This window comes from Dermacentor andersoni, chromosome 11 (genome assembly GCF_023375885.2).
Source record: "Dermacentor andersoni chromosome 11, qqDerAnde1_hic_scaffold, whole genome shotgun sequence".
Lineage (NCBI taxonomy): Eukaryota > Metazoa > Arthropoda > Arachnida > Ixodida > Ixodidae > Dermacentor > Dermacentor andersoni.
Window position 1 is genome coordinate 116698758 of NC_092824.1, and position 25343 is coordinate 116724100.

Consider the following 25343-nt stretch of genomic DNA (forward strand, 5'->3'; position numbering starts at 1 on the left):
TCTTTTTTTTCTGTTTAAACATAGGTAGAACATTAGGCAACATAATAATAAGAGCTTCGTGGCGCAGCCCACCGCCCCGTTCCAAATGGTACGCTCATAGCATCCGTCCGTCCGTCCGCTCGCGCGCTCTACAACAGTACTGAACGGCACTGTACATGCTCACATTCCCGTACAGTTTTACAAGGCTCTTACATTGTGATTAGGCGGGTGCACATGGTAAGAGTGTGCAGATTCAAGCATTTACGCTGCTCCAACCGCAAATTACGTAAGAAAGTAATTTTACTGATGGGTTTAAATCCGGCGTTTGTAACCTGTGCCGCAAATATACTATAAGTTCGTCTGCGAAATTTAGGCTAAGTTAGTAATAGTACGTATCGTGCAATGCCTGACGTGCAGCATCGCTATTTATGTGTTGCGTAAATGAATAATATTTTCCTGTGCAGTGAAACGCGTTAAGTAATCTTTGTTATTTTCTTAGTGGCTGCGGCACAGAGTTTTCATTGCTATGCCACCAAGTTCAGTTCGCATTTGACACCGTTGTTGTGTGTGCTTCCTTACAGAGATCGCTTCCGCACAGCCATCAACGTTTTGGGCGACGCCGTTGGTGCCTGCGTCGTCGAACGCCTCAGTCTGAAGGACCTGGAGAAGCCTCACAGCTCAGATGGTCGGGGCTCCAAGGACACCGTCATCACGTCAATGTAGACGACAGCTGTCCTTGCTGGCCTGGTCTTAAATGGTACAGAGGGTCGTCCACGGTCACTCTAGATGTGAGAGGTCAAATCGCACGCTGGGAAAAGGACTTCTGCGGCTCTTTTCCAACCGTGGCGTAACTCGCGTGGCTGCGGAAGCCATGAAACAATTCGTCAGGCTTTTATATTAATCTGCCAGTATACCTAGTTCGAACGCCAGCTGAAGACTCCACGTGGTTTCAAATGCCTGCTAGCGACGCGAGCACTACTATCGACGAATCGCAGCGCGCGCTGAGATCTGCCTGGTTCAGAGGGTAAAATCATGGCCTCCGAAATCGGGCAAGGCGCAGGGATCGCGCATGATATTGGAGACCACGGTGAAACTATGCAGGTTCGTATGAGGCCCAGCAGAGGACAGTCTGTTGCTACAGCACTTAAGCCACGTTGAAAATTTACAAGTGCTTACATTAGTTTCGGCTTCGCCACGGGCCGGTTCCGTATGGCTGGCTTCCTGATCGTTTCTCTTAGACCCTTTCTCGTTCACATAGCGCTTACGCTTGGTTATGCAAACTCTGGTTCTTGGCAAAAATGTTTCAAAATCTGTAGTTTTTTTTTTCATAACGCAATTGCAGCGTTTATTTATTATCAAAATTGTCAAAATGAGAAAAGTCGATTTGTCCACGTTATCACAGCAACTTCTGGAAACAATGCATGGCCCTTGGCTCATGTCCATCGTTAAGTCTGTGTATTATATTAGCAGTAACAGCTGGACAGGGTGAAAATTTTTTCGATATACTAAACGTGTTATTCTACACGAAGCTCAAACAATGTCGGATCACAACAATGAAAGGCTGCCATATTGAACTGATAACTTCCACAACCTTAAGTCACAGAGTGTTTATGAAAAAAGGTCGTCGAAAAGCTACGGTACATAGGTCACGTAATTCCTATCAGTTTCACACTGTTCCAACCTCCCTATTGGCCACTCCTGCCGGACACTAGCGCCAGGTTTCTCTCTGGTGATCTTCGTAAGAAACTATTTATACTGCCTGCAACAGTCGGCAAAGCTTCACCTCACTGCCTGCCGCAGGAAGGCTGGAAAGTTGATTTTGCTCTCAAGTTTACTCACTATGCGTTCTCACTCAACGCGTACTCATAATCCAGAAATCATGAAAAATAGTTTTTCGAGAGCTCTACCTGTCAGTCGGACTATCATTCTTTAAGACATCCCTTTTCGTTAACCGCCCCGTTTGTGCGACTAAATTAGGCAATTAAAAAAAAGAACATTTGAGAAGTTAGAGAAGCGTACCCTTCATTGTATGTGCAGATCTAGGTTAATTTTCATCCACGTTACCTGCAATGCCACAAGAGGCCACGCAAACCATTCACTTTTGTTTTTCTCGATTGTACCTGTTCCTGTAAACTGTCTTACTTAAGATGGTAAACGTCGGTCAGTGACTCAAGGTGACACATACGCTGGCGAAAGCTTACGTACGAAGGTTGAGCAGCCTAGTCGAACTCGGTGTCATTTATTTCATCCTCGTCCGTCATGCATTTCGCCATGGCCACTATTGCGCTGTGCGCACATAGCGATACCAGTTTAAATGCACATTTATCATTTATTATAGGCCGTAATGAAGCGACGAACGCTGGTAATTATTGTTTCCTTCGGGTACATATATGAGGTTATTTCGATATTTAGAAAGAAACACAAGAATATTGTATAAGTTATATAAAGTAAAAGTTATGTGATCAGTGGCAGTATTAGCGCGATTCTTAGGGAAATATTTAGAAAATTTAGCGTGTATATATTGACCTTTATTTATGGTTAGCTCCAACACGGGCGTCTCAAGATCAAGGACGGTGGGTTCAGAGATTACTTGCTCTGTACTCCGTTATAAAGCATGTTGTTTCGAATCGATATTGCGCCTAAGTCCACCTTCTCCCCCGCCCCTCCTCCGCCCAAAGTTATGACGCCACTCCTCACGTTGCTTATAGTAAATAGGCGAGTCTTGAAGGGCGGAAAGTATTTACTGTCTTGTGCGCCACACATTGACTTCCAAACACAGAGTTCCGTCTGCCCCAACACATTGTACGCTAACCCTCTTATTAGGCAGTGAATGTACTAAGCACAGAGCTGCGAGTCAGCCTCTTGTAAACGGTCAAGTGCAAGCCCAGTACCTAGGTTCGTCCCATTTACCTTGTCCCTCACAGTTACTCCGGTGTGAACGTCAAAAGAAATAAAAAGAAAATGAAATGCGAGGGCGGGGATGGGAGCATTTGCTGCTGTAAGACATCAGCTTTCGATGCATTTGTACATAACGCAACAGCGGGCGACCTTCATTCCTTAATCATCACGGCCATTGTTAAATAAAAGGTAATTTATTTCACGTGTTGTCACTGTGTGAATTTTCTCTCAAAAGCAACTTTCCTGAAGATGAGTCTTATGTCCGTACAAAGCAGGTAAGTTCTTGAAGACTTAACACGTGCCCTTAAGATATCGCAGGAATGACATTACAGCCCACCCACTATAACAAAAAACGTTCAAGTGTCTCGTGCGTGGTCCCGTGGGAGGGAGCACCGACTATGACGACACATAAGTAGATGGACGAGTCCCGTAATCGATGAAACACGACGAATCGACTGAATACCCACGAATTCACTTCGAATAGCTTTTGTTAACAGCTCAGGAACATCCTATGAGCTTCAAGTCAATAGTATACAAGCAGTAATGACAGCTTTACAAGAACATAAGCATCTGATCGTTTACTTCCACACACTATACACCTAAGCGAAAAGATGAAACAACGCAAAAGTCGAAATTATTAAACCGAAACAATATAAACTATATAAACTTACAAGTGTATGTGTGCGCGCGCGTGCGCGTGTTTGTGTTGTAAAGGCTTTGCACAGGTATCCAACTCTTTAATATCTCGCCGGAGGATCGACAACGACGGTCAGCGCCGATTCATGGGGTGCACCTGCGAAAGTAGCGAGTGCAGGAGCATGCGCGCGGAGCATCCTACTGTCCCAGAATCGTCTGCTATGCTATTCCATCAAGCTCGACATGGCCCCTGCTACTCATACGCTTACAACGGAAGGAGAAATGCGCACATGGGCCTTTGAGCACGCGCCATGGAACTCCCACCTGCTGCGGTTGACCATCGTCTCCCGTGGCTCGTGTCGGCACACAATTGTTAACTCAGCGGTCGCAATAGACAGACGAACTGATACACAGCATGGGGGTTATGTCTGGCTGAATGGAGTACCCTATCAGTACCTAGCAGACGATGCTCGGACAGGAGGACGCTCAGCGCGCGTACACGTGCATTCGTTGCTTTCGCAGCTGCGCTTCGTGCAACGACGCGGACCGTTGTGTGTCAACGCTCCCGTGGGCTGTATATGGTTGCTGCCATGTAAAGGAGCAACTATGCCGCCGATCTCGTTGTGATCTCAGCACCATTTTTAGGAGGAGGATGGTGCTAGCTAAGGGCGGATCCACGGGTCGGCATATTCACTCACAAGTAGACTGACTCATGGTTGCTCCACAGTGATTTCACAAAGCTAGGATAGAGCGCGAGTGAGTGACAAAAGGTCTGAGTGTACGCGGACGGGATCAAAGTACGGATGACTCTGAGTGGACGTGCAGTCTGAAGAAGAGTCAGAGCCGGTTAACGGCGACTTTCAATAAACGTGTCACTGCTTCGTATGAGTGGATATGAGCAAAAATCTGCTCTGCTGTAGTAAACGGACTGGAAGGTGGAGAAGGCGATTCCAGTTCACAAATCTGGCGATCTTATTAGTTTTCTGGAGTCTATATTAGCTCACGGAAGCATGCTTTTCGTAAACGTTATTCTTGTGAGACTCGAACCTGACCTTTCATATTGATTTTTCTCCCGCTTTAGTTCGATCCTGAGTGATTGAATGCATCTTCCTTGACTTCGCGAAAGCTTTTGACACCGTTTCACATCGACTACTATTACTGAAACTTAGTGCACTCAATCTTGATTGTAGCTTGCTTAAATGGATTGAATGTTTCTTGCAGAATAGGACGCAGTATGTGTCTGTTAACTATGATGACTCTAAATCATGTTATGTAAGACTGGGTGCTCCCCAGGAATCAGTCCTTGGGCGTCTTCTTTTTCTTATCTACATTAATGGCCTGCCTGATTCTGTTACTTCTAATATAAAACTCTTAACAGACGACTGTGTTCTGTACCGGGTAATTTCTAATTTGTCTGGCATCTCCGTCCTTCAATTTGACCTTAATAAAACTTCCCTTTAGTGGGATACATGGTTTATAAAACTAAACATTAACAAATGTAAAACAATGCAGGTGTCTCGGAAAACTGACCAGTCCACACCTCAGGGCTATGATCTAAACGGTTGCCCTCTTCAGTTCCTCGACAGTATCTAGGCGTCCATATCACTAACAACCTGTGGTGCCAGAAGTATGTCCGCCATGTTATTAACAGCGACGGTATACGGTGACAGTATTTGACTGTGATTGTATGTCTATGCTCCTTTCTTTCTTTATCTCTACTTTGCTACCACTTTACCTCCCCCTCCACTCTCTCCCCAGCGTAGGGTAGCAAGCCGGATCTACCCATCTGGTTAACCTCCCTGCCTTTCCCTTCTTCTGTCTCTCTCTAACAGTACCCTTGGTTTTCTTCGCCAGAATTTCCGTCTTGCTTCCGTTCCATTGAAACTTCTGCTATACAAAACACTCGCGCCTTCTGAATTCGAGTACGCTTCAGCCATACTGGACCCGTGCACTAGCTCGATAACACAGTCCTTAGAAACAGTTCAAAACCTATCCGCTAGATTTATCCTCTCTAACTACTAGCTAGCGTTTCTCGCATGAAGCAAAAACTTGACGTGCAGATCCTTTATAGCAGACGTCGTATTTCCCGCTTATGCCAGTTTCATCAAATATATTACACTAATAATGAGCTGAAAGCGACACTTTTTACGCCTCCAAGTCACTCGTCATACCGCGTTTATCATCGTATGAAAGTTGGGGTACAGTGTACTAGTTGGGGTATATAGCTGGGTGCAAGAGCAACTTCGAAGCCTTCATTACGAAAAAAAGCTAAGACTGGCATGGCCTTCCCACCTCCATCGTCACCATGACGTGTTCAAGTCAGCTCTCCGTGATCATGTGTTGCCTCATTAGCCATTTTTATTAATTATTATTGCCACTCTTCCCTGTGATGCCTGTACGGCCCCGAGAGTAAATAAATGAAATGAAATGAAATGAAGGAGTGAGTGCCGATAAGTGCGAATGAGAGTGAGTATGAACGCGAGTGAGCGTTGGCGAGTAGCGCGAGTACGTGTGTCGATGGTGTAGACGCGTATACAGCCCGAAATAGATATTCGCTGATGATTGAGTGTCCACTTGTGCCGACCAAGGGGCGGATATAACCTTTCAAATATATGCCGCCATTTTGTGGCAGCTCCTTCTTCACCCCAAGAGAACGAACTCTGCAATTTTACGGGAAAATTTTCACTATTGAATCCCTAATTGTCGCCTTTTCTCTCAGATATACCCGCCGAAGTGTTATTCTTTGTACCTTGATTACGTCTTGCTCCTGGAATCCCTCAAGGAGCTCTTCATCACTGAGGTTCAATAAATCCTCTTCCGATATTACTCCTCTGCTTGTGTTGAGTGAGCGATTTGGAGAGACGTGACCGATACTTGTGAGTTCAGCTATCTTTTCGACTTGGTCTTTCTTTGTCAGTTCGACGAGGAGGTCTCCGCTTGCCATCTTTAATGCTTTGTAGCCTCGTCCAATCGTGTTTTAAAGGCATTTTGATACGAGGAAAGGTGATAGTTTTCTGACGGTTGCGTTGCCTTCACTGTGAAGGAAATGGTACTTTGGGAAGGTAACTTGGTTCGGATTTAAAGGGAACTGAAATGTTGCTTCGGTGCGCCCTCATTTTTGACCGTGATCTTGGAGTGGGAAGGGTAGCGTTTGCCATCTATAGCCTGGAAAATTCGGCGGCGATGGTAGCCACCCACCACCCAGCACAACAAGGGGACGCTACTAGGGGCGCTATAACGTAAAACTATTCCAAACTTTTCTATTCTAATTATGCAATCAGCCCACCGCGATTGGTCAAAAACTCTTTTGGACCACCCCTACTTCACCTGTCTGTCACGCGACGTCACGAAAACCGCGATATCTCCCCATCTGATATGACCTGTACCTACTGATTATGTATGATTTGACCGAACAAAAGAAAAATAGTTATTTCCGATTCGACACCTTTTTGCCATTAGCCCTCGGCTATTTGACATGCCTGTCACGCGACTTCACAAAACCGCAAAAACTCACCGCGTCAAAGTGACGTGTACGCGTTAAACATGCATTATTATGCTGAACAAAACTGAATTTTCTTCTGAATAGCCGCAGGCCGCCCCGTTCCGAAAGGAATAGAAGATGGCTGCCGCCGATCGCACAGGGACTGGCTACTCGCACCTGCCGGAGAGCATGGGTTTATTAGCGTATAATAAAACTTTTTGCGTGGCCGCATAACGTTTTCGAGCACTTTCGGCACGTTTACGACCTCGTTCTGCCAACTCTTCTTTGCTGAGGAACCATTTTAGCGTCATTCTTAAGCTTCCGTTGCATGCCGCCGCGATTTTCGACCAGCCACCGCGAGATAAATAAGGGAAAGCGGACCAATCGCAGACGCCAGCACCACCCTCTTCATCCGGTTATCGATATTCAGTGCAGTGGCTCGGCCCCATCGAATTCCTCTCCATTTGAGCATGCTCCTCGCCTCTTGTGAGCCAATTAGATAAGGCAAGCCGCTCAGTGCAGGACAGGTTATTCGTTTTTGAAGCAAGCAAAAGTGATCGAGGGGAGCATTTAATTGATTGGTTTGTTCAGACAACCCTGCGGGTGACCGCCCAATGCTTGCGTCGGCCGTTACGCAAATTTGACGTCAGGAGATTGGAATAAAAACATATTGGAATAGTTTTACGTTATACGCCCTAGGTTTACCTGCAGAAGCCAGCCATGCATCGCCGCTATAACAGTCACTATAAATATATCCAAGACTGAATATATTACACACGGTTAACCCTTGCCGCCAAGAAATTAAGAAGTAATAAGAAGGGAAGAGAAGTAAGGACAGATGAAAAGGCGAGAGAGAAAGACAAAGATTGGAGAGAAGGACAGGAAAAGACGGCTGCAGATTTCCTCCAGGTGGGTCAGTCTGGAGGTGCAGTCTATGTGAAGCAGAAGTCAAAGAGGTGTGTTGCCTCCGCTGGGGGGCCTTCAAGGTCCGAGCACCCGGCATCGGCTCAACCCCCAGGTTCCTCCTTTCCCCAGACACGGCTAAGCCACGCACGGCTACACGCAGGAGGGTCCAACCCTCATGTGCTCGGGCACGTGGTGTCGCAACGCACCAAACGCCTGCTGACGCAGACGCCCCTGCGGGGAAACGTTCCCGTGGCTGTATTTTAGCACCGATACTTTGGTCCAGCCCTCACGTGCTTGGGTAGGTGGCGTCGCAACACACCAAACGCCTGCTGACGGAGACGCCCCTGCGGGGAAACGTCCCCGTGGCTATATATTAGCACCGATGCTCCAGGTAAGAGTAGAAGAGAACTTCACACACCCAGCCACAGATCAAGAAGCGGAATCTCCAAAAGTTGTTTTCGTTTAGTAGAAAACCGCCGACAGACAACACAGAAAAAAGAAGTGGTCAGTCGGTTCCAGTTCATTGCAGACGTAGCATATGGAGATACCACCAGAACAGATCTGTGAAAGGTAAAGATTAAACGGTTCAATAAAACGCAACCATGTCAATAAAACTCTGAATGAAAGGAGACAGGAAAAACCTGTTTCTTTTTAGACTTGACTTATTTTCCCAACTCAACCAATTCTTGCCTAGTACCACATAGTGGGTATGAGCTATATACAACAGCAAACCTATCAACCAACCAACCGTCTTCGATCGGGCGTCTCATAAGTGTATGACCTATACCGGGACTTCCTTCAGGAGAGGCGATGAATATAGACTCAACAAAAGGAACGACTGCGACCAAGGTACCCTTTTTATCACATATATGTGCTTTAAGATTATTGCTACGCTCGCGCTAATCTTCAAGTCAACCACATACCCCTCGGTGCCCTAAATCGGCACGGCACTTAATATGAAAGGTTCTAATGCAATTGCGACTCGAATGGGCAGACATGCCTTGGGCAGTGAAAAGGCAAACTGTAGGATCCGCTGTGCAGTGCAGAAAAACAGGACATAGCAGGATAGCGTACAAAAGACAGCACCGACACTGGACAAATTCTTGCTTTGGAAAAGCGAGTGCACTATGGGCAAGCAATAATCATCATCATGGCGAGACTTGTCGTGCATTCGCGGGAATAATTCATGTCGTGGGAATCACCAACTGACAATCTCGGAGCGTTAGTGTTGTGTCGATAGCCTTTCTTAAAAAGGAATATCGCTGCCTTGAACTATATTTCAATAATGGGGGTCGAAGGAAGCAGTAACGAATTGTCTTCTGCTCCTTTTTTTTCCCTCTTGTCTGTTTTTCCTTCTCTCATCCGCAGCTCCTTATCGCTTCCTCGTAGTAAAGTAAGCAGCCCGTAGTGAGAACATGGCAAATATGTTCGGCGAAAGCCCGCAAGGTGGACGAAGGTGACTATTTTTCTTTTCTTGAACATTCCTCCACCTTGCGGGGCTCCGCAGAACTGATCTGCCATATTCAGTGTCCCTGTGCTTGGAGTTGTCGATTAATTCGCCCTCGCTCTGCGATCTGCTAGCCTCCTGCTTAGCTCAAATGGCAGAGCGATTGCCCCGGAAAGGCGACGTTCGTGGGTTCGATCCCCCGACCAGGGCGAATTTTTCTTGAACTGCGAAAATTTCTGACAAACCCGTATAGGTTTCGTTTTTATCTTCGTGCTGCAGTCGGGTGGATTAGAATTTTTCCTCTCATAGTTTTCCGCACACATTCTGAAAGTGGTGTAATTTCACTGGTGCCGCTTTTTACAGACAGCGCAGTGGTGCCTGTGTAATGACATAACAGGCCCTATACACGGCGCGTTAAAGCTTTCAAGAGTGCCGGAAATCTTGACGCACCGGCGTATGTCTCATGCGCGTATAGTCGCACCCGCGAGTAGGTTGAACACCGTCCCAGGAGTCCGAGCGCAACGCTAAACTTTGCTATCGCTGTCAGTACTTCGCCCTTCAAGCGAAACTGCCAATTTCTTAATTTGATTTCGCTATTAAAACTGATGCTGAAGCTACTATTGTTAAAGTTTCGACTCCCTTAACTTAATGTTCCCCGAACGTTAGGGGAGCACACACAATGGCGACGGCGATGATCGACAGGGATGAGGATAGAGGGCGCTGACGAGTGGCAATGCCCGGATTCTCAAGCTCAACGCACTTACGCGAACGCTTGATTTTGGCCAAGTGGAGTTGCAACGAACTTAACGCTCGCCTTGAAGTTACGCTATAAGTAGCGTACCTTGTATATGACGGCGCGAAATGTGCGATGATAAGAACTCACAAGTGCGGCGGTTGTCGCTTGCAGGATGCAGTGCCGACGGCCTGCCAGGATCAGGTGGGCTCTGCGCCCAAGCGACTGGAGCGGGGCAGCCTCAGGGCGGCCAGCAAGTTCCCGGTGCGTTGCAACGAGCACATGCGGCGCTTCCAAACTGTCCGCCACTACTGCGGAAGGAGATGAGTGGCAACTTTAGGCGAACAATATCGATATAATAGAGATAAAACACAACTTCGCGGATGAACATGAAAGATGTCGAGGATTCTTCTAAAGGCGCGCGAGCAGTGCGACGTCAGCAGCGGCCGTCGACGCTTTCCAGAACAGTTGGTATCATGCGCCGCAATTGCTTTAATTTTCCTACATCAGTTAACTTGTTACTTTACCACTCTTTGTTCTCTTCCATAGCCAACTACGGATGTATGGTGTGGGCAACAACAACAGCTGGAAACATTAACAAACTCACTGTCTTACAAAAACGTATTATACGCATTGCATGTAAAGTGCCGTATTTCTTCCACACCGCAGGCCTTTTCCATCAACACAACATTATACAGATGAAGTCCATGTATAACTACAGACTGTGTTATAAATATAAACTCGCCATGATGAAAAATGATGACTCCTTGCTTAGACTTGCTGGGTTAGAGCAGAGCAGAACTGTGTATGATACCCGCACAACAGAACCTTGGAATGTTAAGAAATGCCGCACAAACTATGGCAAACAAATGTTGCAGCATACCTTACCGACACTTCTGAACCATTTGTACTGCTACGAGAATATTGATTTATCTAATATTTCTCTGAAAGAATTGCCCCAAATGTTCGTGTAGTTTTGTACTGTACAAGTACAATGTACTGCGTACTGAACGTGCATGTCTCATTCTCTGTACCGAACGTACGTGTTTTTTTTTTTGTTTTTTTTGTTTGTCTCCTCACGTTTTGTTTGTTGTTGTACTCCGCCGCCGTCAATGCTGCACTGTAAGAGGAAGCCAGGACCTCTCAAGCTGTCTATACAGCTTTTTCCCTGGCTGTCCTCGCAACACCAGTTGCGGAAATAAACCTTCAACCTTCAACCTTCAACCTACTGCGACTCAGTCATTTGACTCAGTTCTAGAACTGGCTCGTTGTGCAGCGTTGCTGCTCACGCGCTACGCTTACCGCTTATAGTGCACGGCGCGATCTTAACGCACAGGAATAATTTCGAAGACAACTAAGCGACGAGTGTACACTCTTCGCATACGGAGCCACGCGGGCGAAAGGAACGCGGCAGCAATCACTGCACAAGTGTCGCCGAGCTCAACGGCCGGCACGCCCCGCCCCCCCCCCCCCCCCCCTCCCCCCATTACCGTAACTTTTTATCGTGTTTCCTCCGCTCCATAGCGGTCTCTGGCCCGCACTAGTGGCGTTTACACGAATGCGAGAAGTGGCGCATCGCATCGCATTTATAGCGCATCGCATCCATGTAAACTGCGCTAATACGCAAGGAAAGCGAATTTATACGCCAGGAGAGGGTAGTTAAGACGGGGCACGCCGTCTCGAGCGGTGAGCGTAAACGTTGGCGCACCACATTGAGGGACAGAAAAAAAAAAATGAGATGGCCATCACCGAGTTCTCTCCTCCACTCACCGAAGGAACGATAATCGTCGGAAACTGGTGCTGCTTTGGTTTGCACGAAGGATGATTCGCCATATTATGCGCTAACAAACATGACACGCTCCCGTGGCATCCATGTAAACGCGGCGACTGCCTCCCAGTTCCACTCGGATGGCTTCGGAGGCTAAAATCTCTTCAGAGCGTTCAATAGCGAAGAAGCCAACGTACTCGCGTGCTCTCTTTGCCTGCACTATGCGTTGACATGCTGGTTCACTCGCAAACATGCAGCCCGTACATAGCGGCCGTAGTGTGAAACAAGCTTAACGCCGAAAAAAGTATAGCGGCGCTTTCGCGGCGCAATGCGTGCTGCGCAGTCTAGCGGCAGGCGTTCCCAGCGGCTGCAGTCCGTGTATGGTCCGACGAGCGGACGCCTCAGGCGCACCGACGCCGGCTCCACCACGTCCAGGGAGAGCATCGTCGCCGAAAGAACGCGCAAGGGAAGCGTGCGTAGCCGCGACGGGCACAGCTCGCAGGTGAGTAGGGAGCTTCCTGAAGAGAAAGAGCAACTTGGTAATACATATGTCTACGAAAGATGTTAGTAAAGCTTTCAAACGAGCAGTGCGAGACAAAGGACGGTCACGCATCACGTAGTCCGCGGTAAATCAAAGCTTGGACTAGAAGACTCCGGACAAAGATAAGAGTGCGGCGAGGCCATGGGGTGTCCGCCACATTGGCTTGACTAGCACTGGTCATAAGTCCTGCATGACGCACTTCTCGGAGCTATATGGATTATGTGCGCAGGTGCACAAATATCCGAGAAAGTAGGACGGAGGGACAAAACTGATCGGCAGGATAAGCGGATATACAAAAATATTGCTGAGTGAGGCTCAGCAATGTTTTTGTTCACTCGCGTGCGTTGCCGCATGTGCACTCGCTAACGTTCTCTGCTCACTCACATTCGTAGTCGATTTTATTCACACTGTACCGGCACCCACTTACGTTCATGCTCGACTCCATTCCGGCTCACCGGCGCACACTCACATACACATTCTCGTTAATTCAGATTCGCAGACCCCTGTTGATACTCACGTCCAATGAAAAAGAACTTTCATTCGCACTCGCCTTACCTGGCACTCACTGCCGTTCATACTCACGTCTGTCACACCCTTAGTCACTCACCAATGCACGCCTACGAAACGAGTATGGAGCGAGTCACTGCACTCGTCAGTGAGTATACATGCCGACCTACGGACTGTAGTTCAACTATAGAAGAGCACCGAACGCGTCCCGCACAGGGTGGGCGTTCGGCTACCAGCGGCACAGAGGTTGTTTCTTTAATCACCGTTTCCCATTGTTGAAATTATAATGTTTCGCGCATCTTTAAACCTTCATGTATAATTAATTCGACAGCTTAAGGATAAGTTAATTTTCCCATATGTTTTCCTCGGCATCGTACAATGTGTGCTCCATTTACACGTCACTTGAAATCGAGCCCCGGCTCGGTTCCCCCGATTCATCCAGTTTGCTTCCACAATTAGACATTTATGCGACCCAAATTTCCTCAGTGTTCTGACAGATCTATTCATCACCGCTTTCCCTTAAGCACCCAACCCCCTCCTGCTCATCTTTATTTCTTGCATACTTAAGTCCAATGCTCCTTAGACCTGCGCGCTTGCCTCGATCACTGGAAGCTAAAAGATTACACTGTGACTAAATATTTGAATTTTAATTTATTTGCAGCAAACACGAACGAAGGCAACGCTGCTGATAACCAGCAAAAATTGCTGTTTAGCACAGCTCGAAGAGACCTGGCCACCAGAACGCTGAGCAGCATACGGAGGATTGGTGAAGAGTGCAACACAATACGACAACACACAATGCAATGCAACAACAGCCTTTCATCTGGCAGGTTCTAGAAATTATATACGTGCTTAAATATAGAGAGCAAAGAAAAAACAACAACTTCAATTAAGACATCAGATCGCAACACAGTCAGTCAGTGCAATATCATAGAATACTTTAAAACGTTCAACGCACACAAAACAGAATTGTATGACAGGCTAACAGGAATTCACTGTCAGTGGGCTCCTACTTATAAATATGCTTCTCAGTTCGCTTAATGATGTATTAGTCAAGTCAAAGTGTTTCTCATTGTGCATGGTGTTCAGTATTGTGGGCAATAAGAACTGCAGCTTCCATTTACAATAATTTTGCGGCATTCTAAAACGTTCAGCTGTTCCGGTTTCCATGTAATACATGATGTTACGTTTTCTACTAGCTTGGCTAACTTACTTCATCCGTCATCATTATTTCCTATTGCGAGTTTGTACTGTCGGCATAGTTTGTAACTGTGTAATGAATGAACCGGAATAAGATGATGCTTCTGAAGATAGCCCGCTGTGTGCGTAAGGAAACAAGCTTTAGATATTAGGCGGATTATTCTTTTTGTGCACGTGTAATTCTATTCAGGTTTTCGCCTGTTGTAGATCCCCAGACGAGAAGTCCATAGTAAGATCGGGGTTGGAAGAGTGCGTTGTACAGCATTATGTTGACTGACATAGGAAAATTAAGAGCGGCGACCCAGCTTGCCCACAATTCTAGACAATTCAGCGACAAGTCATGTGTTAACCAAAGAACACTCCCAGAGTATTTGCAGATGGAACTAGAACTATCTCACTGTCATTTAGCTTAAGAGGAGGGAGCTGTTGCGTGGACGGAACAGGATTGCTTTGGCTTTATTAACATTAACCTTTCCGGTAATTATGAGTTGCCCAGACATTTACTTAAGTGAGTGCATTATTAGCTCTCAATACTGAGTCAGCACCTGATTTGCCGGCAATAAACAAACTCGATCGTGTCGTCTGCGTATATTGTGTATCTAGCAGTCGTATATACGTTAGTTATTTCATTTATATAAAGTGTAAAAGGAAATGGTCACAGGATGCTACCCTGAGCAACGCCCGACGTTACTGGCTTTTTTTTTTTTTTTTCTAAACATTCACCTGCAATTTTTACAAATTATGAACTATTTTGAAAGTAAGAATAAATAATTTGCGACTCCCGTGATACCATAATATTCAAGTTCTTTATATATATAAAACGCCATGGTCAATAAGGTCAAATGCCTTCGTATAAAGGAACATAAAGTCCAGGAACACTGACTAAATATCGCTTACATACAGCAACGGCAAATATCTACATTGTCAATCTCTTGCCTGCAGTATTTCGTCCTGGAGCACTCAGCCATATAGTTGTAAAAAGCAAAGAGCAAACTCCCTCGATGATTTTTCAAAACATATTTCATTGGTAATATCTTCTTTGGACGTCTTGCAAAGATCTATTTATTGTTTATATCGCATATTCCAAGTACATGTCTCCACGACCGGAGGCTTTTATATTACTTTTTTTTTTCTTCGGATTACGAAGCCTGCCGGCTCTGTTAATTGTCTTCGTCCATGCTTTCCTGTTGCTCCACTTCCGGTGCACCAGTGTATATATGCTCAGGCGCATCGCTGCCGCTTGTGGCTTTAAACGGACGGCATGTCTACATCTCCTCCTCCCCACAACACAGCAAGACCTCGAGCAACGCGCCGACGTCTTGGAAGTGGTGATGAGCAACCCGGTGATCTTCTTTGCCCTGCTGGCGGTGGTGCTGGGCTTCGCACTGGGGGCTGTTCTGAATCCACTGAACCTCACCGAGCTGCAGGCCAGTGTCCCCATCGGCAGATACAACCACCCTCAGCTGCGGTGCAGAGTGTATAGTTTAACCATCGTGTCTTCGGCGGCCGGGATGGGCAGATGAATGAGCCAGCTTGAAGGCCTGTCGGCGCCCTCATCCCGGTTCCGCTGCTGACGCCATACGAGATGTGGGCGTGGTGCTTTTGGAAACATGCGTTCCGAAAGCACCACGTGCATTATGATTCAGCTTTTAGCCCATTTTCCTTCCAATAAGCCTGTTTTATTTTATAAACCAAATAATCTGATTTAATTGAACCGAGAGTTGGGCTAATTGGTATGTTTACATCCTGTAACCGGAGCGCAACACAATACGACGGATGAGTGACAAACAATCCACAACAGGTGTGCTTACCATCAATGGAACTTTATCAGGAGAAAGACGCGCTTTTTAAACTTTCTTTTTCTAACGTTGGTATAAACAGCGTGTTTCTCTTAAAAAGAAATGTTCATTTGGATAGTCAGTCGTCGATTTGCATATATGTGCCGTCCTGTGTTTACAAGATAGTACAAAGTTTGGATAGCAAGTTGGGCGAGAGTTGGGCGAAGTTAAGTCGTTCAAGCATGCGCAAAGGGTGCGGAAAGAAAAGAGGAGTGCGATTAAAGGGAAGAAACGCAGACACAAGCACTTACTGACAATATTATTGGTTAATGAAGTTACGCTACAGAACGTAGAAGGCGTGTGGATTATGCGTGTATTGCCGATGTTGCCACGTGCCTGCGATATAGTGTCCGTGAACTCACTCGCCCTCTGCGACCGAATGTTTACTTTCTTTGACCAATAAAGTCAAATCGATAGTCAACGCTCTTGTGTCTCTTCCCTTTACCCGCACTACTATATTCTCGCTGCCCTTAAATGCGTTGCGCACCTCTTACGTCACCACCCTCCTACCGTACCTCTCGCGCTCTTCGCCAACGTCCCTCGCCACTTGCGCTCGCAGAGGAGAATGTTGCGACTTCCCGGCGAGCTGTTCGTGCGGGTGCTGCAGTGCCTGGCCATCCCGCTGTTCATCACCAGCGTGGTGAGCGCGGTGGGCGGCCAACCAACGGCGCAGGGGGCTCGCCTCGTCCTGCGCACGCTCGCCTACTTCTCGCTGACCACGCTGTGGTCCGCGACCAGCGGCATGGTCATCGCGCTGCTCTTGCGCCCCGGAGTCGGGGCGAGGAAGCTGCCAGCCCACTGGCGATACAATGTCACCATGAGTGCCAACTCGCTACTCGACATATTCAGGCACGTAGGCAGTACTGCGCGCTAACACGCCATAGTGTAAGATATTCCATCAAAACTTTTTGTTGGGCTAGTTGGTGCATGTTACTGAAGTACTAAAGCGCCAAACAGACGACACAAGAAGCGCTCGTTCGTGTCTCTTCTTGTGTCGTCTGTTTGGCGCTTTAGTACTTCAGTAATAGTATACGATGACGAAAACATGTGCGAAAGCAGATTCTAAAGAGAAAAATAAAATGAATATATTGTGGCGCCAAAAAGGAAAATAAAGACTTAGAAAGGAGAGCATGAAACGACAGATCGAGCGCTCGATCTGTCGTTTCATACTCTCCCCCCTAAGTCTTTATTTTCCTTTTTGGCGCAACAATGTATTCATTATATCCCAACCAACTCGCCAAGCAACAAGTTCTACTCAGATAAAGATAAGTTGCGCCTGTGTTAGTAAATTACTCTTACAATACAAAAATGGCGTTCCTACCGTAAGGGGAAGCACGGTACGCCGGCAAAGACGCAAAAACGATTTAAGACGGGTGGCGGCGCCACCTTGGTGTTCTGGCACCCGCTAGCCATGACGTCATGAATTTTGACGGCATCCACTCGGGCCTAGTTAACTATCTGTAAGGATTGAGTACATCAATATATTCTAAACGAGCCAAAGGCTAGAAATTAGCGAGTTTCGAGTACGTTTATTACGCTACAACGGCCCAAATACGAGAGAATACTTTGAAATCCTCGACGTCACACTGACGTACCGGCGCTGGTCTTTTGGTACGCAGTATGGCCTTCACTTTCTCCTCTGGTACTCAACCTCTCACAGCAAAATTAACGAAATTCGAGTTTCGGAAGATTATCAATATAAAGTGGTTAGTATTACCCTCTATAGCGTCCTAATGTTGTCGGTGTAAGCTGCTAGCCCGGTTTTACGCGTCCAGAGTCTAGCGGGTATACCGCGCGTGGGACCTCGAGTGAGCGGAATGCGAAACATGTAAATCGAGAAAATAGGCAGCTTTAGGTTAGGGGACGCAAGCCACAACCAAGCGTTGGGTGTCGTAAACTCCACCGTGGGCCCTTCGCGGTCTTTTGTACTCGCTTTTGGTTTGGGTTCTTTTGTACGCCCCGACACTTAGCATCCCCAAACTCCAGGGGACGGCTGGCTGCCCTAACCTAAAGCTCTCAATAAAGCATAGTTGGGACACTGCATATGACCGTGCGCGCGTCGCGAGTTGAATGCTGACGATGATTGCAGCACAACCGAAATCTCGGTGCGTTGTGTCAAAAAACTGCTAAACGAAGTTAAGTTACGCATCCGATACCCTTACTCCTTGATATACTTCTTGATTTTAGCCCACCTAGATCGTGAGATGGAAAACAATAGGACAAGCTTAGAGGAATTTGTTGTTGGGCTAGTTGGTAGCTCATGACGGTAAAACAAATTAGAGCCCCCCCCCCCCCCCCCACCAGAAAGAAAGAAAGAAAGAAAGAAAGAAAGAAAGAACAACACCCGCATACACGCACAATCACTCCTAAGAAATCTTAAGAAATGTGTGCGTGGGCGAGTGCGTGTGCGCGTGTATTTGCGTTTGCGTTTGCACTCTAATTTGTTTTACCATAATGATGACAAGCGCCATGCATGAAGCGCCGGAATACCACTATGCACACTTTTTTTACAAATTAAAGGTTAAATTCCTATAATAAACTTTGAACGAGGAGAAGGGAAACATGGGGGCTCGATTTTTGTTAATCGCGACCATATAAAACCCGCAGGCAATGAAACCAAGGAAAACATAGCGGTAATCAGCCGTGGTTGAAATTGAAAACGCAGAAAGTAATTAAGAAAAGGCGGAAGTGAAAGTGGACGAAAAGATAACTTCTCGCCGGTGGGAACCAAACCCACGTAATGCGAAGGTTGTGTGTTATAGACCTAGTACACGCTTCATGGGTGTCAGGTTGTGAGTCAATCTAGTTATACCCTTATTCAAATTTAGTGGTGTAAATTATTTCACAGTGTACTCTAGTTCCTACATGTCTACATCCGATTCCCCTTGGTCTACGTTGCACTAAGCTTATTTTTAGTTGCGTGATATATTTTTCAAGAATGTGAAGCGATGACCGAGTTACTTATTATTTATGTGTCTCGTCGAGTTCTATACGCATTACACAGGCATACAATATTTTCCTCGACCACATGTTCACAAAAAAAAAAAAAAAAGAACGCAAGTAAAAGCGTCTCGCTGTTTCATTGGCTAGTGCAGCCTCTACTACAGCCTCATTTGGACTACTGTGCCCAATTATGTTTAGTGTCTTGTACGATCCAAATGCGATTGATCTAAACCACTATGCCGAAGACATTGTATCCTCCCAGTCAGTGTGGCAGAGCTCACCACGCGTGAATGAATAGCAGAAAACGTTTGCTGCCTCCAACGGCCTACATTTCTTGACTTTCGTCATGTTTGTTACAGGAATGTAATTCCGGAGAACTTCGTGGAAGCATTCGTCTTCATGGTGAGTCCAATATCGGGTTCATGTAAATGAACAAGTCCACTCAAAAATCTTGGAAAAGATATCGCACCGGTGCTTGCGCCGTACTCGATGGTTACATCGAGATAAGCACAATAAGTCTTCGCGAAAGCCCTATTCGTGTAGTTCTGGCAGGAAAGGGGAGTGTGTGTGTGTGTGTGGGGGGGGGGGGGGGGGGTAAAGCGGTACGCTGTGAATTTCACATGCACTTTAAGATATGGAGTAGATGCAAGCTGCTCCTATTTTACATTTGCCCCTGCCGTCGACTGTCTTGTTGCTGGGAACGCAGTCGGGCTGCACACTGTGATCGCAAAGTAAAAATGAATAAATAAAGCAGGAAAAGGTCAAAACATGTCTGTTCAACGAGTATTCAGGGTGGAAGAAAAGGAAAGCCGACGTTCACAGTTTTTAAAGTGGTTATTTCTCCCTCCAGATAGCTATAGCTCAAGAATGTAAATTATAGTCAGTTCAATAGTCCACTCACTATTAGGAATTCCAAAGGCGTTAGCTTATCTCGTCGCATTGATGAATGCAGACAGCTATCACTTTGCGAAGCATGTGCGTTGTCGGTGGCTAGCCCTATGGCAAGCTCCAGTTTGAACGACGATCTTAATACCACCACGTGTGGGCCTGTGCAACGACGATAAAAATAACCGTATACGCAAAACGTTGCCCCGCTGGTGGGCGCGGCTATGAATCGCTACGAATTAGCTATGAATGAACATTTTGCCACGCACAACGTGTGCAATAACTGCAGTATAGCACGCTAAATCCACTACCGCTACGCGCGACACAAGTTTTATAAAGCTTAACGCTTGAATTAGGGGTAGTCAGCCTGCAAATAGCGCTGAAAGGCGCAAAGGGACAACGCAGTCGTTTCTCAATTCCCGCAGACGCAGACGACTGTGGCGGCAAACCATAACGCGAGTGATATCGTGCACGTCAGTGACGATCACCCGGCTGCAGCGGGGAATCTTGGCAAGTTGCATTTTCTGTTTTTCATACCCGACACGTTTTGTAGGTTTTTGGCTATTGAAACCACTGAGATATTAACAAAACTACAGATAACATAAGTACTGTCATCAAGAGGTGTAAAGGAAGTTTTGCAGTAATAACAGCAATCGCAAGAATTTCGAACCAGTTTTGTGCGGGGCTGTACGACAGCCAGAAAGCAGGCGCGTCATTTGCCCAATTAAGTTTCGCGCCGCCACGGCGTCTCACTGCAAGGAAAGGGCGGAGAACGAGGCGATGCGAGTCGCACCGCGGGTTTGCGCACCGCTAGAATCGCATCCCGCAGCGACTGCACCGAGCTTGCAGCCTGCGGCTACCTAAATAGCTTTACGACTTTTGTGTAACGACGTTTGTCGCATCCCATGCCGCAACGTGTTTAATTCTGCCGTGGGCACCACTATCCCATATGTGCCGCGCTTGATGGAAACTTTGGCGCGTGTCTTATGCTGTTACAACATGCACGTGGTTCGCGTTCATTTGTGTAAGTTACAGTAGCTCAACAAAGAAAATTACAGTAGCTCGACAAAGAAAAAATGAAGAAAGAAAACTTTCGAGGGGTGGTGTAAGGCACTCTCTGGCACGAACTTTAGATACGCGTGCGTACATCTGCGAATCCAGAAATTTCTAAATACACCTCAAGAAGTGCTTAAAAGACTTGGAAAAAACGAAACTCCTTCCAAATGCCTTCGCCGAACACGATAAAATGACGAAGCACGAGGTTGACTGAGGCTGCAGTCTTCTGTTATCGCCAGGAAACGGAACATAATGCCACGGCAACATCTTGAACCCCTAAAAATAGAGGCAACAAAGGAAGGCGAAGTCTAAACGACGGTAATCTCACACATGATTGAACAAGACGCCAGCAAAAATTATTGAACCACACTTAAGCTTGATGCTTCGCGGCAGTTCTTTTTTTCAGTAAACAAAGCTTCCGCGTCGTCCTGAAGTACTTTGTTCTAGCTAGGTAATCTGCGCTGGGGAACTACAGGTATATCCCATTCAGGCGCTAATTAACCATGGTCCATTGTCATCTGTCCATCGAAAATTTAGTTTCACCTCATTTTCTTGCGTATTCAGAATCATGAAATGCGTACAGTTGCAAAACGCATTCAGAATTTTTCAAATCTTCAGCGAGTTTTGTCAAGCCTACAGAATGTGTAGTTCATGCCAAGACTCTCTACGGGAACGTCAGATATCATAACATGAACTATTTCAAGTGTATACACACTCGTAAAGCACCTATCTGGTCAGTCGAAAAATATGCCTGATATAAAACATCGTGAAAGAATAACGAAAGCAGTGATCCCGCTACATGACGGCATTCTGACACTGATAGTAAACGCCTAACCGTCTACCATCTAACTCGCTTAATACACATTACACATATTAGTCAACGATGCAACATACGTTCAACTAGAAGTGTTTCAAGATATATGTGACGTTGTAAATATGATTCTCCTCAGTGTTTTCTTTTTTTTTTTTTGAGCGATACTGTCATGCCCAATCGCGCACACAGTCACTCAAGGAGACAACTTATAGTGGTGAGCGAATAGTGATTTTTGAGGCCTAATCTTATACGAATCGAATAGCACCAGAAGCGAATCGAATCGAATATTGAATAGGTTTCGAATAATACATAGCTGCTATCACAATTAATATAAAACGATGTTCACATCCCAGTATTTTTAAAGTTCGCAAGTTTCTGTTATTACATTACGTAGTGAAGCGGTGTTTATTAAAAGTACAAATGAAGCATTATAGGAGCAAGCAAGTATAGTTTCTTCACGTGCACAGGGCTCTTCAGAGAGTGCGAATGATCGCTGTACGTACAGCCTTTAAACTATGGCTACCTGAGTGACGTAGCCTGCTCCATTAAGCAATTTCTCATGTTTTGTGTGTCTATACTATGCCCGCGGAGATGAAAATTTACCGTACTCTTGCTTGCTCCAATTTTATGGTTATTCGGGCGCAGTTGACGTTTCGAAATATTCGAAAAGTATTCGAAAAATATTCCCACTTACATATAGTGACTATTCGATTCGAAGACCGAATCCAAATCAATAGGATACCATTCGATTCGTTATTCGGAAGTTTCGAATATTCGCACAACCCTAGAGATAAATCTTCCAAGAAAAGCAGCTGTCGCCCTGAGGAGGACAAGTCGTCTTGTCGAAACGTTGGGCGAGGGCTGAGGCGTCCCTTGTTCAACCTCTCTTCGACTGCCTGCAGCTTTACCTGCATAGTGGTGGCCTGGCCACATTCCGTGCTTCAGACCGGCAATATTCTGCCCTTCTCGCTTTGCCTAGAACACCGCAAAGCGAGAGCACGGGGCATAGAAACGCTAAAGCATTTGAAAGGCAAACAAGTCCGCCACGCGCCGTTGCAAAGACGCCATAGTACGTAGAACGACCGCGAAGGCTCGAGTGGCCACTGTGGGTGCACGGAATTTAGCGTGAGTGCTGATGGGAAGAGCAATGGGAGCGAGGTGTTGCTGCACATTTAGGATTACTTATGGCGCGAACGATCTCCAAAGAACAGTTCCGAGTGGCCCTGTTCGACTGGTTATTTCACGGCGATCCGACAGCTCCTTGAGGTCGTGTAAAGCGGCAACGCGAGCATAAGCTGTAAATAGTGGCAATAATGAAACTCAGTTACCGCTCTTAGAGACCCCTCAGGTTATTGTGCAAGCATCAATGCTGTTTCACACGACCTATCACAGCTCGTCGGGACCATCCTGAAATTACCAGTGGAAATTTCCACTACCATAGTAAATTAAACAGTTTCAAGAGCTGTATATTACTCCTGTTCCAGAACTTTACAAGAAAGTGCTTCTTAACCGGCGTACTAGAGTATTAGACAGCACGGCTCGTTTTCCAACAGTGTGTATCATTTGCACCATAAGACAAGCGCCCATAACACGCACAGCATCGATGATTGGTTCAGCCCTAAAATAATAAATAAATATGGTCGTCAAACATTAACGTTCAACCTGCCACCCCTTTAAACGATGCTGTGTGTTTTAAGCAGCAGCGACCGCAATACCTGTAAATCAATTTCTAGTGCTAAGTATGATTGCGAGTTATTTGTGCATCCTTAGTGTGCGTTGTGTTCTTCAAAAAGTACGTGAACCACAGAATAATGACTTGCTTTTCGATTATTTCTAGAGCATTGCTTGCGTAATGTTACGTTGATCTAATCCAATTTATGCGCCGTTCTAGCAGTCACTATTTCATTGACGCATAATACAAATGGCAAGTTTCTGTAAAAGGCGCATACCTTAAATCCATCCTTTACACAGACGTTTGCATGCAGCCCTAACATCCCTGAAATGCTGAATAAACTTTGAAATTGAAATAAAAAATCTTCGACTCGACGTACCTGTCCTTACTGCGGTGCTTCCCGGCGGCGACACGGTTGCAGACGTCGGCGACGAGGGCCACCCGGAGAAACTAGCTCACACCAACTTCGTCGGCCTGCTGGGCTTCTCCCTCATCCTCGGCTTCGCCCTGTCGCACTCACAGCCTCCGCCGCTGTGCTCGGCGATGAACGACTTCGTCGGCGTCGAGACTCCGCCCGCGGGCAGCTCGCACTTCGTCCTGCGGCTGGCTCGCGTGCTCGGCTCCAAGTTCCTGCGAATGGCCGAGAAGACGTTGTGCTTCTCGCCGGTGGCCGTGAGCACGCTCATCGCTGTAGACGCGTCGCGCGTCTCGGATCTGCCGAAGGTCATGTGGCACCTGGGCCTGTACTCCTTCACGGTGCTGTTGGGGCTCGGGGTTCACGCGTTCCTCTTCCTACCTGCACTCTATATGACCAAGGTTAGCGGAACATCCTCCCTAAATACGTTCCGCAGGCAGAGATTGCTTCGTTATTTTACCGATTTTAATGCAGCACAAATTCTGCGTTGATTCACCGCGGTCGCTCAGCATTTGCGGCGTACTGTTTCTCTTCTTGGGTCACGGTGGTGAGTTGTTACCGGGTCCGAGCACGGATGCATTTGTCCATGCAGTTACTCCGCACCATGCAGTAAGCTCGTCCACTTACACAGGCCTTCTACTCAGTCTTCATGCGGGCCATTGCAATTCTTTAGCCTGTACGACTACTGCTAACGGCGATTTCGGGAACCCACCTCACTGACGCCACCGGATCCACTGCAAGTTAATGCGCATAACATGCGTTGGTAGTCAGAACAGACAGAAAACGATGGTGCTCTTTCCCGTCTCCGAATGCGCAGAGATGTAAAGCAACAACGACCTTAAGGGCGCCTCTGGGGTTGCAGAATCACACTAGCTGTGCAAGTTCCGTATACATGTCGAGCGACATCAAGCGGCTGCCGACAGCAGCGGGTTTAATGACATCAAGATAATCCCGGCACTAACATGATTATCGTGCGTTCCAGGATATCGCGTTGCTATTTATTATTAAATACGACGAACGCTGCCCTGTCTGGTCTTCTCCACTTTTTGTCGCGCTGATATTTTTCACATTCCATTTATTCATTTATTTACTTTATTTTATTTTATTTTTCATGGCACCGTACCAACAAAGCCCAGGTTCAGACATTTTTAAAGTATAGCCCACTGTATTTGCTCTATACAAATCGTAAAAAATTCAGCTCTGTTCATCATGACTGTAGGTACCCTATGTAACTGTATCGTTTGCGCCAGCAGGCGTAGCTCAAGAACAGCCGTTGCACCAGCGACCCATTTCGACACCACTCAGAGAGAGAGAGAGAGAGAGATGACACGCGCAATCTGCACTTTTGAGTTTGTATCCGCTATTTTATCCCAACCCGTGGCGCTCATATACCGTACAATTTATATATGCGGATGCCTTCGATTGCGGCGCGAAGAAACTCTGCGAAATCTTGCCTTTCCTCATTTGTGACGCAAACCCAACACACAAACCCAGGTCTGGCTTCGCACTGACCCTGACTATCACGGAGCGATGGAGGGTTTACAGAAGAAATAACACATCTGTCAACGCCGGGACGAGGAGAGAGACAACCGAGGAGCCAAGCATATCCCACTCACTAGGCCAC

At 46.6% G+C, this 25343-nt stretch overlaps 2 protein-coding genes across 5 annotated transcripts in view; both read left to right on the top strand.

The window, feature by feature from the left end:
• Eaat1 (Excitatory amino acid transporter 1) overlaps positions 1-3079 on the top strand; it is a 76245-nt gene extending 73166 nt beyond the window's left edge. For all 4 annotated transcript variants that reach the window (XM_055075467.2, XM_072285599.1, XM_050186458.3 and 1 more), the window contains one exon: positions 561-3079. In XM_055075467.2, coding sequence (XP_054931442.1) covers positions 561-702 — 142 coding nt within the window. In that variant the 3' untranslated portion in view covers positions 703-3079. The remainder of the gene's footprint in view (positions 1-560) is intronic.
• A 5203-nt stretch (positions 3080-8282) lies between these two features.
• On the top strand, positions 8283-24223 carry LOC126539635 (excitatory amino acid transporter 1-like). Its single transcript, XM_072285243.1, has 7 exons — positions 8283-8291; positions 10255-10344; positions 12192-12350; positions 15389-15523; positions 16494-16783; positions 19237-19279; positions 23692-24223. Exons 1-7 carry the CDS (start codon positions 8283-8285, stop codon positions 24208-24210), a joined length of 1245 nt encoding a protein of 414 aa, XP_072141344.1. The 3' UTR covers positions 24211-24223.
• Positions 24224-25343: the final 1120 nt, after the last annotated feature.